The sequence below is a fragment of the Ophidiomyces ophidiicola genome (genome assembly GCF_022830035.1).
Source record: "Ophidiomyces ophidiicola strain CBS 122913 chromosome Unknown scaffold_23, whole genome shotgun sequence".
Classification (NCBI taxonomy): Eukaryota; Fungi; Ascomycota; class Eurotiomycetes; order Onygenales; family Onygenaceae; genus Ophidiomyces; species Ophidiomyces ophidiicola.
The window spans coordinates 190,272-203,729 of record NW_026054663.1 but is presented as its reverse complement, the minus strand read 5'-3'; the positions used below and the strand labels follow the sequence as shown (position 1 = coordinate 203,729).

Sequence of the window (13,458 nt, the reverse complement as noted above, 5' to 3'; positions counted from 1 at the left end):
AGGAATGACTAAGCGAGAATAAATTACTGCGAAATGGCCATACCGCCGCTCTTTTTGGGGGAGAGATAAGGCGTTCTCGGCCAGTTCCTAGGCCTCAAGGCTGGCGGTTTAGGGGTGTAATTTACTGTGTATTGGGTTTTCCGTTAACCAGAAATATTCCGAATATTGAAGCCATCCGGCGGGTGTAACCTCCAGAGCAGGGGGGATTCCCGGGCAGTATGTAGCTCCCTGAGCGACGAATGCTGGGTAAAGCGTAAAGGCCTCGTCATGGGACGACAAGTATTCCGATGCTCATCCGCAACTTATTTCGAACTCTCCCTCAAACCCGATAACCGGCATGGACGCTGGCGGGCAGCAATACACCCCTGACTTTCCTTTGGTCTAGAAAGCGGCAAATCCTCCAGCTCGTCAGGTTCCAAATTGTCCCGAAGCCGGTGGGTGGCGGAATCCGCCGGCCAGTTACTGGTCCATGCAGCAAGAAAAGGTCAAATCGAAATCCCCGACTTATCAGAGCGAGGATAATCCGGCTGATCCAGCGAATTCTCGGAAATCCAGCGAACAGCCGCGCAGGGATGCAGAGCAGGATAGATTAATCAATGACGGCGTAGTATTGTAGCCCCGGTGGCGGCCGCTGCAGTGATACTGTACCCGTCCGGCATCGCGGCCCACAGGGCCTTCGCAGGCTTGACTGTTGTTCTCGACGCATCCGTCGCCCCCAGCGCTTGAGAATCTCCAGTCGTCGTGCTTCCCTGCGTGAATGGGCCGCCCGTCCAGCATCTATCCCGCCTCTCGCCGTCCCGCTGCATTCCGGCCAGCCCAGTTCTCAGGCCATCATCTCCCGCTCGACCCCGCAGTCGTCACCCTCTCCCAACAACACCGGCGGACCGCTTCCCTTTGCTGCTGATATTTCTCCTTGCATTTCTTCTAGTCGTGGATTTGTGCTTCCTTGCTTATTGCGTCTTCAGCGCTTCCTTGGTGTCGATACGTGGCCCCGTCTGTCTCCCTGCCCCCAGCTGTCATCATCAACGGGATGTCGCTTGCTAACTGTAGCTCTATGTAGGACTGCCTGGTTTCGTTTCTTTCACCTATTCGATTTACTTTTCGTACACCTTCTGTTGATGGCCTCTTCATCAACAGTTTTTCCTCCTGACCCGCCGTCGATACGGTTGAAGGAACCCGCCAGCAATGGAGACTACTCTGCGAACCACAAGAACCCACCGCCTCTGCTGTCAGAGTTGAAAACGCTGGATACAGCAGCCCCGGAGCCCCCGGTAGTCGAAGATGGGCCGTTGGGAAACTCCCCAGGCAATCCGGCGGAAGCCGCGAAGGGTGCGCAGTCAGGGCGAGAGCTTCTTCGACGCCTCAGTCTCGTGGGTAACAAGCCGATGCCCTCCATCATGACGAGTCCTGAAGAGCATGCAGACCTGAATTTAACAGGCCGGATCATCAGTGCTGCGTTTTGCATCCCCTACAAGGTCCGCTATGGATCTGGATTGGACTGGGTAAGAGATCTAGGGTTCCGACGATAGCATCCTTCGCTGATAGATTGGATTCTAAATATTTACATAGGAATTACAAAATCGCCCAGGAACATCCGCTCTATTTGATCACTTTCAATACTTAGCTTCCACTGCCAATTCGTGGTCGCATACTCTTGTAGGATGGACCGGAGAAGTCGAGAAGTCAACACAACAGCTCTCATATTTCCAGCCACGAGGCATACCGAACTCTGATGCCGAGTCACCGCAGTTTCGGACCACTTTAATGCCTTTGAACAAAGCTTCGGCCCCTATCCCTGTCGATGCGAATAGAAAGTCAGTGCCACCGGCTGCTGATGGAATCAAAATCACAAAGGATGCCAGAGATCGTCTTGAAGAGCAATTGAGCTCAAGCAAGTATGGGAAAATACTACCTGTCTGGCTTTGTGACAATTCAGAGCCTCCAGATCAGACTCTCCTCCTTAGAGATCAAACGCGCTGGCGACGCTATGCCGAACGTGAGATATACTCGCTATTTCATTATAAGCAGCATGGCCCGAATGATGGGCGGGCTGAGCGCCGCTGGTGGCAGGATTATCGGCGAATGAACCAGCTGTTTGCTGATAGGATTTTGGAAGAATATCAACCAGGCGATATAGTCTGGATTCATGATTACCACTTACTTCTATTACCCAGCCTTTTAAGACAGCGAAATCCTGAGATATATATTGGCTTCTTCCTGCACATCCCATTTCCTAGCAGTGAATTTTTTCGCTGCCTAACACGAAGAAAAGAAATTCTTACTGGTGTTTTGGGTTCGAATATGGTCGGTTTCCAATCGTTCACTTATTCACGACATTTTTCTTCTTGTTGTACCCGCATTCTCAGATTTGAATCCAATTCTGCGGGAATTGACGCATACGGTGCCCATGTGGCAGTTGACGTGTTTCCCATTGGAATCGATGTCGAAGCCGTGCGAAAGCTGGCATATGGAGAACCAAGCACCGAAAGAACCATCGCGGAGATTAAAAAGCTTTACGCAGGAAAGAAAATTATCATTGGTCGGGATCGCCTTGACTCGGTTCGCGGTGTGACCCAAAAACTAATGGCGTTCGAAATGTTTTTGGAGCGCTATCCTCAGTGGCGTGATAAAGTCGTCTTAATCCAAGTAACTAGTCCTACCAGTTTGGAAGAAGAAAAGGAGGAGCCGGAAACCAAACTTTCCAGTCAGATGTCGCACCTCGTCGCAACAATTAATGGCAAGTATGGCTCGCTCAGTTTTTCACCTGTTCAGCATTACCCTCAATATCTCCCTCGGCATGAATATTTCGCACTCTTACGGGCCGCAGACGTTGGTCTTATCACCAGCGTTCGTGATGGTATGAATACAACCAGTTTGGAATACATTCTCTGCCAACAGGAAAATCATGGACCCCTGATTCTTTCTGAATTTTCCGGCACCGCCGGAACCCTACATAACGCCATTCACATCAATCCTTGGGACTCAGGGGGTGTAGCCGCGGCGATTCACGAAGCACTCACGATGAGTCCTGAAAAAAAGCTGGAACAGCACGAGCCACTGTATAAACATGTAATAACAAATACTGTTTCGAGATGGTCGGATCACTACGTCTGGCGGCTTTTGACCAATCTTTCTTCGTTTAATCAGTCCATTGCGACGCCGGTCCTCGATAAAGTCAAATTACTCGAACAGTATCGCAAGGCTCGGAGTCGCCTGTTCATGTTCGATTACGACGGTACATTGACACCTATTGTCAAGGATCCTCAGGCAGCTATTCCGTCAGATCGTGTGGTGAGAACACTCAAGACTCTAGCTGCTGACCCCAAGAACTCGGTCTGGATTATAAGCGGGCGCGACCAAAATTTCCTAGAAGAGTGGATGGGGCATATCTCTGAACTTGGGTTGAGTGCAGAACACGGTTGCTTTATTCGCAAACCGCATAATGATACTTGGGAGAATCTGACAGATAAATCTAACATGGGATGGCAGAAAGAGGTCGTCGACGTATTTCAGTATTACACTGAAAGAACACAAGGCTCCTTCATTGAGCGCAAGCGCGTTGCCTTAACATGGCATTATCGACGAGTTGATCCCGAGTACGGAGCCTACCAGGCTAAAGAGTGTAGAAGGCACCTGGAAAGTACGGTGGCGAAGAAATGGGACGTCGAGATTATGGCAGGCAAGGCGAATCTGGAGGTTCGACCAACATTTGTCAACAAGGGGGAAATTGCGTCGAGACTCGTCAATGAATGTGATGGCCAGCCGGAGTTTGTTCTTTGTCTAGGTGATGATTTTACCGATGAAGGTGAGATCATCTATGTTCTTGGCCCCTTTTCTTTGCTCTGGTATAGTATTCTATTGGCTGACACTTATCTTAGATATGTTCCGGGCTTTGCGACGGTCGAATCTTCCCCCCGACCGTGTTTTCTCAGTCACTGTTGGTGCAAGCTCCAAGCAAACGGAGGCTAGCTGGCATCTACTTGAGCCATCAAACGTCATCGCTACGATCAGCCTCTTGAACAGTTGCGACGACTAATTTTTTCAGTACGCCATATGTCCCTCATTTTGGTATTTCCGCGCCTAGAATTATTCAGCGTTGTATTGCTTAATTATTGGGGAAAGGAAAGGAAAAGAATGATGTGCTTTATAATCAAATAAAACTCTGGAGTAGCCTTGTATCAATGTACATACTTGCATGCATGTACACCCACCATTGAGCTTTATCCATTTCGTGCTCACTGTCCAAACGTTATAGATAGATTACTTAAAAATATATATATATACAGGGAGTCGGAACAGCGAATAAACTTGTAATGATTTTAATGATAGAAACAAAACTCGACTGGCATATGATTTTCTCTGCAATAAACAGAAGTTACTTTAAACTAGAGAAGAACAAAAAAACAACTTGCCCCCGACCAGGTTCGAACTGGTGACCTCCGGATTACCAAGCATTCACTGCTTGTCACAAGAATTTTCTATGAGACCGGCGTCATGACCAACTAGACCACGGAGGCTAATTGTCAGATGGGCTACTATTTTGCCTGTTGAACCAATGCACCAGCAGATGAAGTGCGGCTACTTGATTTCAAACTCCAATAATAAGACGATCTGCAAAGCTCAATGGGCCTATTTTGATGTGATGTTTATGACAGTAGAGAGAGGTAGCATTGAGTAAACCGAGAGTTCGCGGTATTATTGCGAGAAAAGATACTTACCTTCCCCCCGCTTCTCCATTAGCACAATCTCTCGCAGCAAAACAGAAAGCAATAGACATGTCCAAAGTCAGACCAAACCCTAAATACTCATTACACACAAAATGGCAAGAAAACACTCATTCTTGAAGCCATGTAAAAACAACCAAATCTCAGCCCACGGCTTCGTACGTGTTGATGACAACTTCCTTTGAATCGTTGTCGCAGTTCCGATATTTCGCCCAACAACGTTCAATTGCCACAAGAGTGGAGAGCTCCAATAAACCTACGTCCAGCGGCAGACTCCCATTTGCACACCAAGTCAAGAATCCCATCGAAGACAAAACCAGAAAGAGCAGTTTCAATTGTTAGAAGGCACAAAAGTGCGGTCTGTAGTCACTTGTCCTGCTCGGTACTAGTAACGTGTATGCGTAGCATGTAGAGTTTATGCTTGATGTTACTCTTGTTTTTGAGCCGCTGAAATTAGCTCCTCATCACTCGCATCTAGGATATCGTACTCCTCATCAGTCGAGAACCCATCCGAGTTAGCCAAGGTCAGGCTCTCAACATCGTCCACTAGATCAAGCTCATCGGATTGCATGGCGTCTACAGTTGCGTCACCAGAAGCAAAAGTGATACTGGACTCGGGAGATTCCTTTTCGAGCTTAGGAAATACCATATCGCCCTTTTCAAGAGTGGGTTCAAGCTTGGTTTGAACTGTCCCTTCACAAGGCACAGTTTCAGTAGCAGATTCAGCGAATATCCCGGTGGGCTTGAGTTCGGTTTCAGGCCGCACAAGAACATCGCACCACAGCCGATCGCCGAAGGGAGCGCCATCGGGAGTCTTAAGGCGCCAGTAAGAAATTGCACGACCAAGGCGATGGGGGGTTTTCAGATTCAGGGAGAATTCCGCAGACTCAAAGGGAGGAACGGGTTTCATAAGTGTGGTGCTTTCCATAGCAGAAATGAGCTCACTAGTGCTAGTGGGGTGATTTGTATCAATATTAAACATGGTATCACCGCCTGCGAATCGAACACTGGAACCCTGGGGCCATGTTGCTGGGCCAGGGTTACGAAGAACCCATTTTTGAGTGAAAATAGCGCCCGGTGCCATTTCGCTTCCATCAGCAACGGTGTCCTGAACAAACTCGGCTTGCAATAATCCTGCAGAGGCCAGATCACGTGCTGGGCTTCTCTTCTTTTCATTCTTTGTAGAGAATAGAAGTGGAGATGAAGGTGCCGTGGATGGGAAGTCACCAGCCTTCAGTACTTGCGTTGCAACATGACATACGCTAACAGGTGCGGGGTCCTGAATGGTGGATTCTTGGTGATCGCCCATTTTCTGCAATGGAAGGCCATTTTCATTCTCACCAATAGTGCTGATTGATACGTGGCGAACAGCAGTTTTGAATTTAACTAGAGGATGCGTTTGATTATGCGTGTTGGAGGGATGAGCCTCACAATTGGCACAAAAATCTGTGTCATGGCAGATTGCGCATTTATAGCGAACACCGGTGATATAATGGTCTGGGCCATTTTTAGAGGAACAAAGCGGGCCATCGCAGTAGATTCCATAGTGGGTCTCAGCGTGCCCAGCAGCAGTTGCAATGGGATCATAAATCGGCACGAACCGGTGACCAGGGTGACTTGTTATAGCACCATGAATGCAGCTGAAGCAATAGTCAAAATCAGGACATTCGAGGCACTTGTTACGAACACCATGAATACGCTATAGATAATCAGCTGGCCATCCATTTCCGTAAAAGTCAAGACCGACAAACCTGATTACACCCATCGCAGATCGCGTGATGGGATACGTCCCGACCTGGCCTGCAGTACCGTTTTACCTTTTCCCTAAAGGAGGAGAGACCAATATCTTGGGTAAAGAAAAATGTATGGCCAGGGTGATGACCATGCTTTTGGGAAATCATGCATGTTAAACAAAGATCGTAGTCAGTGCAGTCAGCGCAGGTGACAAGGGATAGAGCGCGGAAATCTAAAATACTTTAGAATCGGGTAGCAACGCCGTTATGGAACGACTCTCACCTCTAAAGCAAGCATTGCATGTCCGCATTTCGTCATCATGTGGACAAGGTTCAACTTTAGGTTCCTCCTTAAGTGTACATCGCGAGACTTCGTCTACATCTCTTTCTGGTGCCTTAGGTGAAAGGTTAGACTTGGGGGCAAGTTTTTCTGTAATGCTGCTCATGACGCCCCTCTTGGTTACGTATCGTTTAATGAGCCAATGATTCTCTTCTGGACAGCGCACACCGGATTCAATGCAGGACAGGCACAAATCATAGTCGCCCCGTTCACAGGTGCCGCAATGCCAATGAGTATTTGGAATTGAAGACCCGCAGTTATTACAATCAATGTAAAAAGTAAAAGGCGGAGCTGAGTCATCATCAACGTGGCGAGTAGGCAGGGTTACCGCGCCGGTAACGTGTGGCGGATTGCTGCTGCCTGACCTATGTTCGAGAGTAGAATCTTTAGATATGGATTCTGACTGGATGGCTCGGATACTATTTGCCAAGTTTGCCTGACTTTCGGCGGTGGCGGTCGACAGAGGATAATTCAGCACAGTGTTCAGGTAGCTGCCCCGAGTTGCGTGGGTGTCTGAAGAGGAAGCGGTGGCCTCTGTTACGGCATCGTTTTCCCGAAACTCGCTCCATGGGAACCCATCCTGTGATCTTGATGGTTTTTTGAATTCTGTGACCTTAATTCGTAATTTTAGTTTTGCCCTGGCGGCTCGGTAGAGTTGTTTGTATATGGACGGATTCTCGCTGTCTAACAATACCCATTTGGCACTGCTGTCAGAATATCGTTCAATAAGCAATTCGGAATCATCTGGGATATTGAGGAACTGATGGATCTAAGTTTAGGTGACGTCAGTGGAATGCAAGCCAATGATGGTGAATTATCAAAGGGTATAAAACAAAGCCCATCATTTGCAGTACTGTGGGATAAATGTACTCACTTGCTGAGGAAAACTTTGAGCTCCCAGTTCCTTCAAGGGCAACATGAAACGTCGAGTCACGCCTTCAAAAAGAGCCTTGATGACAATGAGAGTTTCAGGGTGAATCTGGGAGGCCATGATATTATTCTTTTCAAGCAAGGAATGAGTAAAGAAGTGTCGAGTGATGCCTGGGAAGGGGAGGCTTTTAGAGACTGTTGTTAATATGGGAGCCTAACAAGCAGGTCTCTGTATCGCTAGCTAGCTAGCTGTACATCGGTAGCCACAACACAAATAAGGAAAAGAGCCCTCGAATATAGAAATATGGGTCTCGAAAACCGTCTGTATGCAGCAATAGACTGAGATCTGATGGATGGAAGTTGGAAACTCGAATGAAATGGGAGGCAGCTGGATGGAGAGGGAGGAGGTGAAGCTCTGGGGGCGCTGCAACTCGAGAGGGGAAACGGGTGGATTACATATGCAATGGAAGCTGAGCGGCAACCAACCACACAACGTATTTACGGACTGGGAGGTATGGCCATTACGTGCTATCTAGCTGCCTGCATACGTGACTCGGGGCCGATACGGTAATTTACGCAAGCCATAACAGTGGCGCTGGCCGGGGATGGCCAACAGCCACTATGAATAACCAGAGTCTGGAGGCGATGATATCACCGGTGCTACAGAATACGCCCGGTACCGGACACGACAGTACATACATACACAGAAACCCCAGCCCGTAACTATTTTACCAGCGAAACTTACACCGCCTCGATGAGACGCTTCCTCTCCTCCGTACACAGGAGGCGCACACGCTCGCCGTTCCATGTTAAGGTAGGCCGGTGCTTCGGCAATTCACTGAGTTCTTCGAAGAGAACTCGACTTCGCTGTGCTTCCGAAACTGCTGATAGAGCTATTAACGCATCTCCGTGCTGGGTGACGCACACTCTCAATCGGCTACATTTACTCCGGACTTCCGTATATAGTTATACACTTCCGTACGGAGTACAGATACCGACAAACAAGGCTTGGGGTAGGATGGCGAACACTGGTTGGATACTCCAGACACTGACAAATCACAATCGGAGGGCCAGGAAGAAGTGAATACGCAAATGAGACTTTTACGTCGAACATGCTTAAACACTGTGAGTATAGCTAGTCATGTATAATACATACATAATACAGAGATTGTTCATGTTGAACGAACGAGTTGTAACACAAGAAGGCAAGCCTAAGAAGTGTCGAATGGACGACAAACAGCATATCCGCAAGGAAAAACCCATGCTCAATAGACAAATACACTTTAACATCAAGAGGAGGAAAGAATTCACCGAAAATAATTGACGATGTTCAAAAGGCAAAAGAAAGGCAAAGGGAGAGAGAGAAGACGCATAGGCGAAATCATTCCCAGGAATAAAAATCGATTAAAATCAAAGATGGTAGAGAACAGAATAATAACTATTCCATACTTTTAAGAAAAAAATATCATATAGGTCGCTAGCTCGCAAGATGACGCAGAATGGTACTAAAAAAGCAACTGACATGAGGTTATCATTAAAATATTGACCCAGCGTAGAAAGAAAGGCCTCGAAAATATAAAAAAAGGGAATAATATGTCTCCAGTATGCATGAGAAGATAAAAATCTAACTAAATAAAACCGAACCATATCCGCGAAAACATAAACCAAACAAGAATGCAGAACGCCGGCTATCATGTAAGCAGAGGGATATAAAAGAGTATAAAGGATTTGATAAAAAAATCCCTTAACAAAGAGGGACTCATGGACAACTATGTGCAGCAGTATTCAAGTATAATACACTGCACCATTCGAGGGCTGAGAATAGAAGTACGTTCCAGGAGGGGTCAACATTCCGCCCATCCCGACCACTCCACCTTGCGGAGCCACGGGGTAGGTGCCGCCCGAGTAGTTAGGAAATTGAGAAGCATCGTAATAGTAGACTGTACCGTTAGATTCATGCGCAACGGTTGCTGGCTGACTAGATTGATCAGAAGCAGGTTGTGGGGCCATGGAGTAGGGTGCTTGTTGCCCTGTAGGAACAAAAACAGTGGGAGCACCGGGAGGAGGAGGAGGAGGAGGGCCATTGTAGGGGGGATACTCCGCTCCGGCGAGCGGGTACATCAACGGCCCCGGTGGATAGGAAGCCGGAGGATAATAATTCTGGGGTTGCTGGTATGGGAACGGATGAAAGGGAGGTGCATGGATCGCGCGCTCTGGGATCTGAGATAGCGGGGTTGCTGAAACCTGTGAAGGATGCGAGATTTGACGAGCGTGTGAGGGGACTCCGGCGACCTCGGGACCGTATGGTGTTTCGTTAAGCGTCATAGGCACTTGGTGGTGGAATGGGGTGTTGTAGCATTCGATGTCGGCAACAGATACCGTTTTTTGTGGTCTAGGTTGATGCATCGGAATGGTAGGAGTTGGACGGTTTTCTCGATAGGGCTGCGCGGTATATGGTGGTGGGTGACCAAGCTGTGGCGCTCCAGATGCAGGGCCATAGCCAGGAACTGGTGGAGGTGCCATCGGGCCGCTAGGTACAGAAGCACGCGCCGCAGGCGGGAGGCGAACGACTGGCTTCCCTACTTCAGTGGTTGTCATGGGGGCTCGGGACACCACAGAGCCTCCTGGTGAGATGACATCGTTTCGGGAAGCTACTCTTCCAATAGACGACCTTCGACTCAAAGCAATACTTGGAGTATATGCCGTACCACCATACAGGCTATTTCTTCTACTGTTATAGAAGCCACCGCGTCCGCGGCCACGATAAGCCTGCTGATTTGGCCGTAGAGCACGTGGAATGAAAATGAACGAGCGTTCAGTCGACGGGAAAATATAGCGCGGGGGCGAACCTGGCAACGCAATCCTCACTGGTTTATCTCGACGCAACGGCGGTCGGTGCTGGGGCAAACGAGTGTATTGCTTCTTCGGCACGGCTGAGTAGGGGATTGGGTTGGCCATGCCAGGTAGGAAAACAACAACCGGCACGTTGCCAATGAGTACGGTGCTCGAGAACGAACGGTTGGGCGGCGTTGATCGTGGAGCAGTAGGAACAGCCCTTGAGTTCGGCGCAATGTTCGAAGGGATAGTGGACGATGGCCGACTTGGAGCTGGAGGCGGTGCTTGATTGACGGAGTCGTGTAAATCATGGGTCCACGGACCATCTGTAACATCCGGTTTTGGTTGAGAGCGTCTGTGATAAAAGCACAACGGTCAATAAATGGTAAAGACAACGGACCGGTCAAAATACTAACCTTACGTTGCTATCTACGATTAAGCCATGCGGTTTGCTTTTCATTTTATTGTTGGAGCCTCGATGGCCATTTGCAAAACCATTGCCTCTCTTGTCATGGAGAAAGAAGCCGCCTCGAGTGGGAACGAAAGCCGGGTTTCCCTCTTGCTCCTTGCCAGACTCCTCTTGATCTCTTCTTCTTCTTGGTGAGAGGGTGGACTTGCCATTATTTATGCCGGGCGAGGCGTCCCTTCCAGAAGTCACCTCATCAAAGTGTATCTCCGCAACCTCTGCACCACTATTCTCCAGTTTCATTCCATTTAACATTGCTTGCGTGTCGGACATGCTGGCGTCGAATGGGGTTTTGATGGGTGTTGAAGTTTTTGCCTCTCTGACAGTAGCTTCAACGTGACCATCCTTGTCGGCCACAGGGGAGGTAGGCAGCTCCGTGTCACTGAAATCACTGCCCTCACCATCAGCATCATCATCTTGATGGCTGCTCGCTTCGCTAAGCGAATCGTCTTCAAAGTCCCCGGCAACCGAACCATCTTCCTCGCCCTCATCTTCGACACGGCGACGGCTGGCGGCAAGACGGCGTCGGTGATTTGGTGCCATCTGTAAATTCGTTAATAACGATTCAAAAGCAAATACAAAAGCAGCAGCAGTAAGCACCCTGAGCTAGAGGATATAAATGCTGAGTGTATTAGGATGCAGGCCGGTCGAATGATGGTAAATAGAAGACCGACGAAGAGGCAACAGCTTACTGCAGAGGCGAAGGCCAAAACTTGATGGTAGACGCGAAACAAAGGGCAGAAGAGAGAAAAGGAGAGATGAAGGACAGAAAGAAAAAGATACCTTGTTCTAATCAACTATTACCCACAAGGAAGGAACTTGAACAATTAAGGAAAAGAAGAAACGAAAAAAAGCTCTGTTGGACGCATTCAACCGACTGAGCCGTTATCAGAATCCACGAAATCGGCCACTAGCCACTAGTGCCCTTCAGGCTAGTGGCCTGCAAACATGACAAAGGATTGACATGGACTAGTCTCATGCCGCGTTTAGGGGACGCCCTTACGGAGTACAAACATCATAATACCTAGTCTCAATTGCTAGTCATTATAGAGATAGTATCTGCCTAACATCATCTACTTAATCAAATTTAATCTTCTTGCCCTCAGCTTCGACAATCGCACCGCTAAGCCGCTGCACAGTCTCTTCAGAATATCGACCTCCAGAGCCGACCTTCTTGCCTTTAGGCCTCAACTGTGTACGCCTTTCACCCCTCCAAGATTCATAATGGTTCTCCCTAGGAACCTCGTCAGTTGGGGGTAAAGAGCCGTCTTGGACTCCACCACCATTTGTAGGAGGCTGCGGCCGTCGGTCGAAGCCTTCTTTTCCAAAACGTTTTTTGTACCGAGTGCTGCTGTCTTCAGCAAAATCAACCCGCAGACTGCGCCCCATCAGACGATTCACCCACATTTTTTTCTCCTTTAGCTTCCTTTTTGTCTTTTCTCCATGTTCTGCCTCCACGTGTGCTAGCGATTCCTCGTTGACTTCTATGTGTTCGCCATCTGGGACTCTGACAAATCCACGAACTGCGGCTTCGGCAGCATCTAGATCGTCGAACTCCACCCAACCATATCCCTTGCACTTGCCAGAATCTTCAAAGGTGGCAAGGTGGACATGGCTAATACCACCACAGGACTTGTAGTGCTCCTCTAGTATCTGTTTCGTGACGTCAAATCCTAGGTTTCCGACAAATATCTTGTTAGAGGCCGGGTTGCCTGGCCTTCTGGCACTGTCATCCTTATTGTCTCCGCTCTTTTCGGGGCGTCCAGAGAAGTTATTCGCATCTTTGATGAGTACCGCGCGTCCGAGCAGTAGCTTCTCGCTCAGAGCAATGGCACGTGGGACCGCAGCGCTTGTAGAAAAATCGATATATGCAAATCCTTTATTTTGCTGCTTTCCATTCCTCTTCTCCCCGTTGGGGAGATGTATTCGAATAATCTCATTAGCATTGAAAGATCCCAGCGTTGTGAAAAACTGCAGTAGGTTATCTTGGCTGGCGGAAAAGGGTAGATTCCCAATCCAAATTCCAAAACCACTCCGTTTCTTTGTAAGTTCTTTTGGGACGTCTTGAGCTTTGGGCTGTAGCCCCGTTGACTGGGTAATGTCGATTTTAGCGGACACTGACTTTTTCTTCGCTTTTCGAAGAGCTTTCTTTGAGGGAGGCTCCGGCGCGTTTATGTCAACTTCGATATCTGGGTCCAGCTTCCGCTTGCCATTGGCCTTTAGCGGCGAATTTGAATCGCCTGCCATTGTGGGCAAATAGGAAGATTGCTTGTCTAAAGTCGACACCCAAACGAAGAATTTGGATTAAGCTTTGGAGCTGTCGGTTCCGTATTGTTATGTACATAACTAACTACGGAGTACTGCCTGACTGACCTCCGCAGTTCATGGAACGTGGATCCTAAAGCATCAGCCAACCTCACCTTCAATTTTGTATGAAGGCGGCAGACTTTCGGTAACGACCCACAGTTTCATTCATTTTCTATCACCACA

General features: G+C 48.5%; 4 protein-coding genes and 1 non-coding gene across 5 annotated transcripts; 1 reads left to right on the top strand and 4 right to left on the bottom strand.

Moving 5' to 3' along the window:
* Positions 1 to 1,118: 1,118 nt before the first annotated feature.
* Positions 1,119 to 4,036, top strand: TPS2 (threalose-6-phosphate phosphatase; the record flags this gene model as incomplete). The annotated part of the gene is made up of 3 exons (XM_049254112.1): positions 1,119 to 1,502; positions 1,570 to 3,805; positions 3,879 to 4,036. The coding sequence occupies 3 exons, from the start codon at positions 1,119 to 1,121 to the stop codon at positions 4,034 to 4,036; spliced, it is 2,778 nt and encodes a 925-aa protein (XP_049106959.1).
* A 373-nt stretch (positions 4,037 to 4,409) lies between these two features.
* Positions 4,410 to 4,517, bottom strand: LOZ57_005078. Its single transcript has one exon. It is a non-coding gene; the product is annotated as a tRNA-Met (tRNA).
* Positions 4,518 to 5,151: 634 nt separating this feature from the next.
* Positions 5,152 to 7,788, bottom strand: LOZ57_005077 (uncharacterized protein; the record flags this gene model as incomplete). Its single annotated transcript, XM_049254111.1, has 4 exons — positions 5,152 to 6,423; positions 6,476 to 6,690; positions 6,741 to 7,566; positions 7,672 to 7,788. 4 exons carry the CDS (start codon positions 7,786 to 7,788, stop codon positions 5,152 to 5,154), a joined length of 2,430 nt encoding a protein of 809 aa, XP_049106958.1.
* Positions 7,789 to 9,452: 1,664 nt separating this feature from the next.
* LOZ57_005076 (uncharacterized protein) lies at positions 9,453 to 11,511 on the bottom strand (the record flags this gene model as incomplete). Its single annotated transcript, XM_049254110.1, has 2 exons — positions 9,453 to 10,857; positions 10,919 to 11,511. The coding sequence occupies 2 exons, from the start codon at positions 11,509 to 11,511 to the stop codon at positions 9,453 to 9,455; spliced, it is 1,998 nt and encodes a 665-aa protein (XP_049106957.1).
* Positions 11,512 to 12,045: 534 nt separating this feature from the next.
* On the bottom strand, positions 12,046 to 13,215 carry NOP13 (Nucleolar protein 13; the record flags this gene model as incomplete). Its single annotated transcript, XM_049254109.1, has 1 exon — positions 12,046 to 13,215. One exon carries the CDS (start codon positions 13,213 to 13,215, stop codon positions 12,046 to 12,048), a length of 1,170 nt encoding a protein of 389 aa, XP_049106956.1.
* Between the last annotated feature and the right edge of the window lie 243 nt (positions 13,216 to 13,458).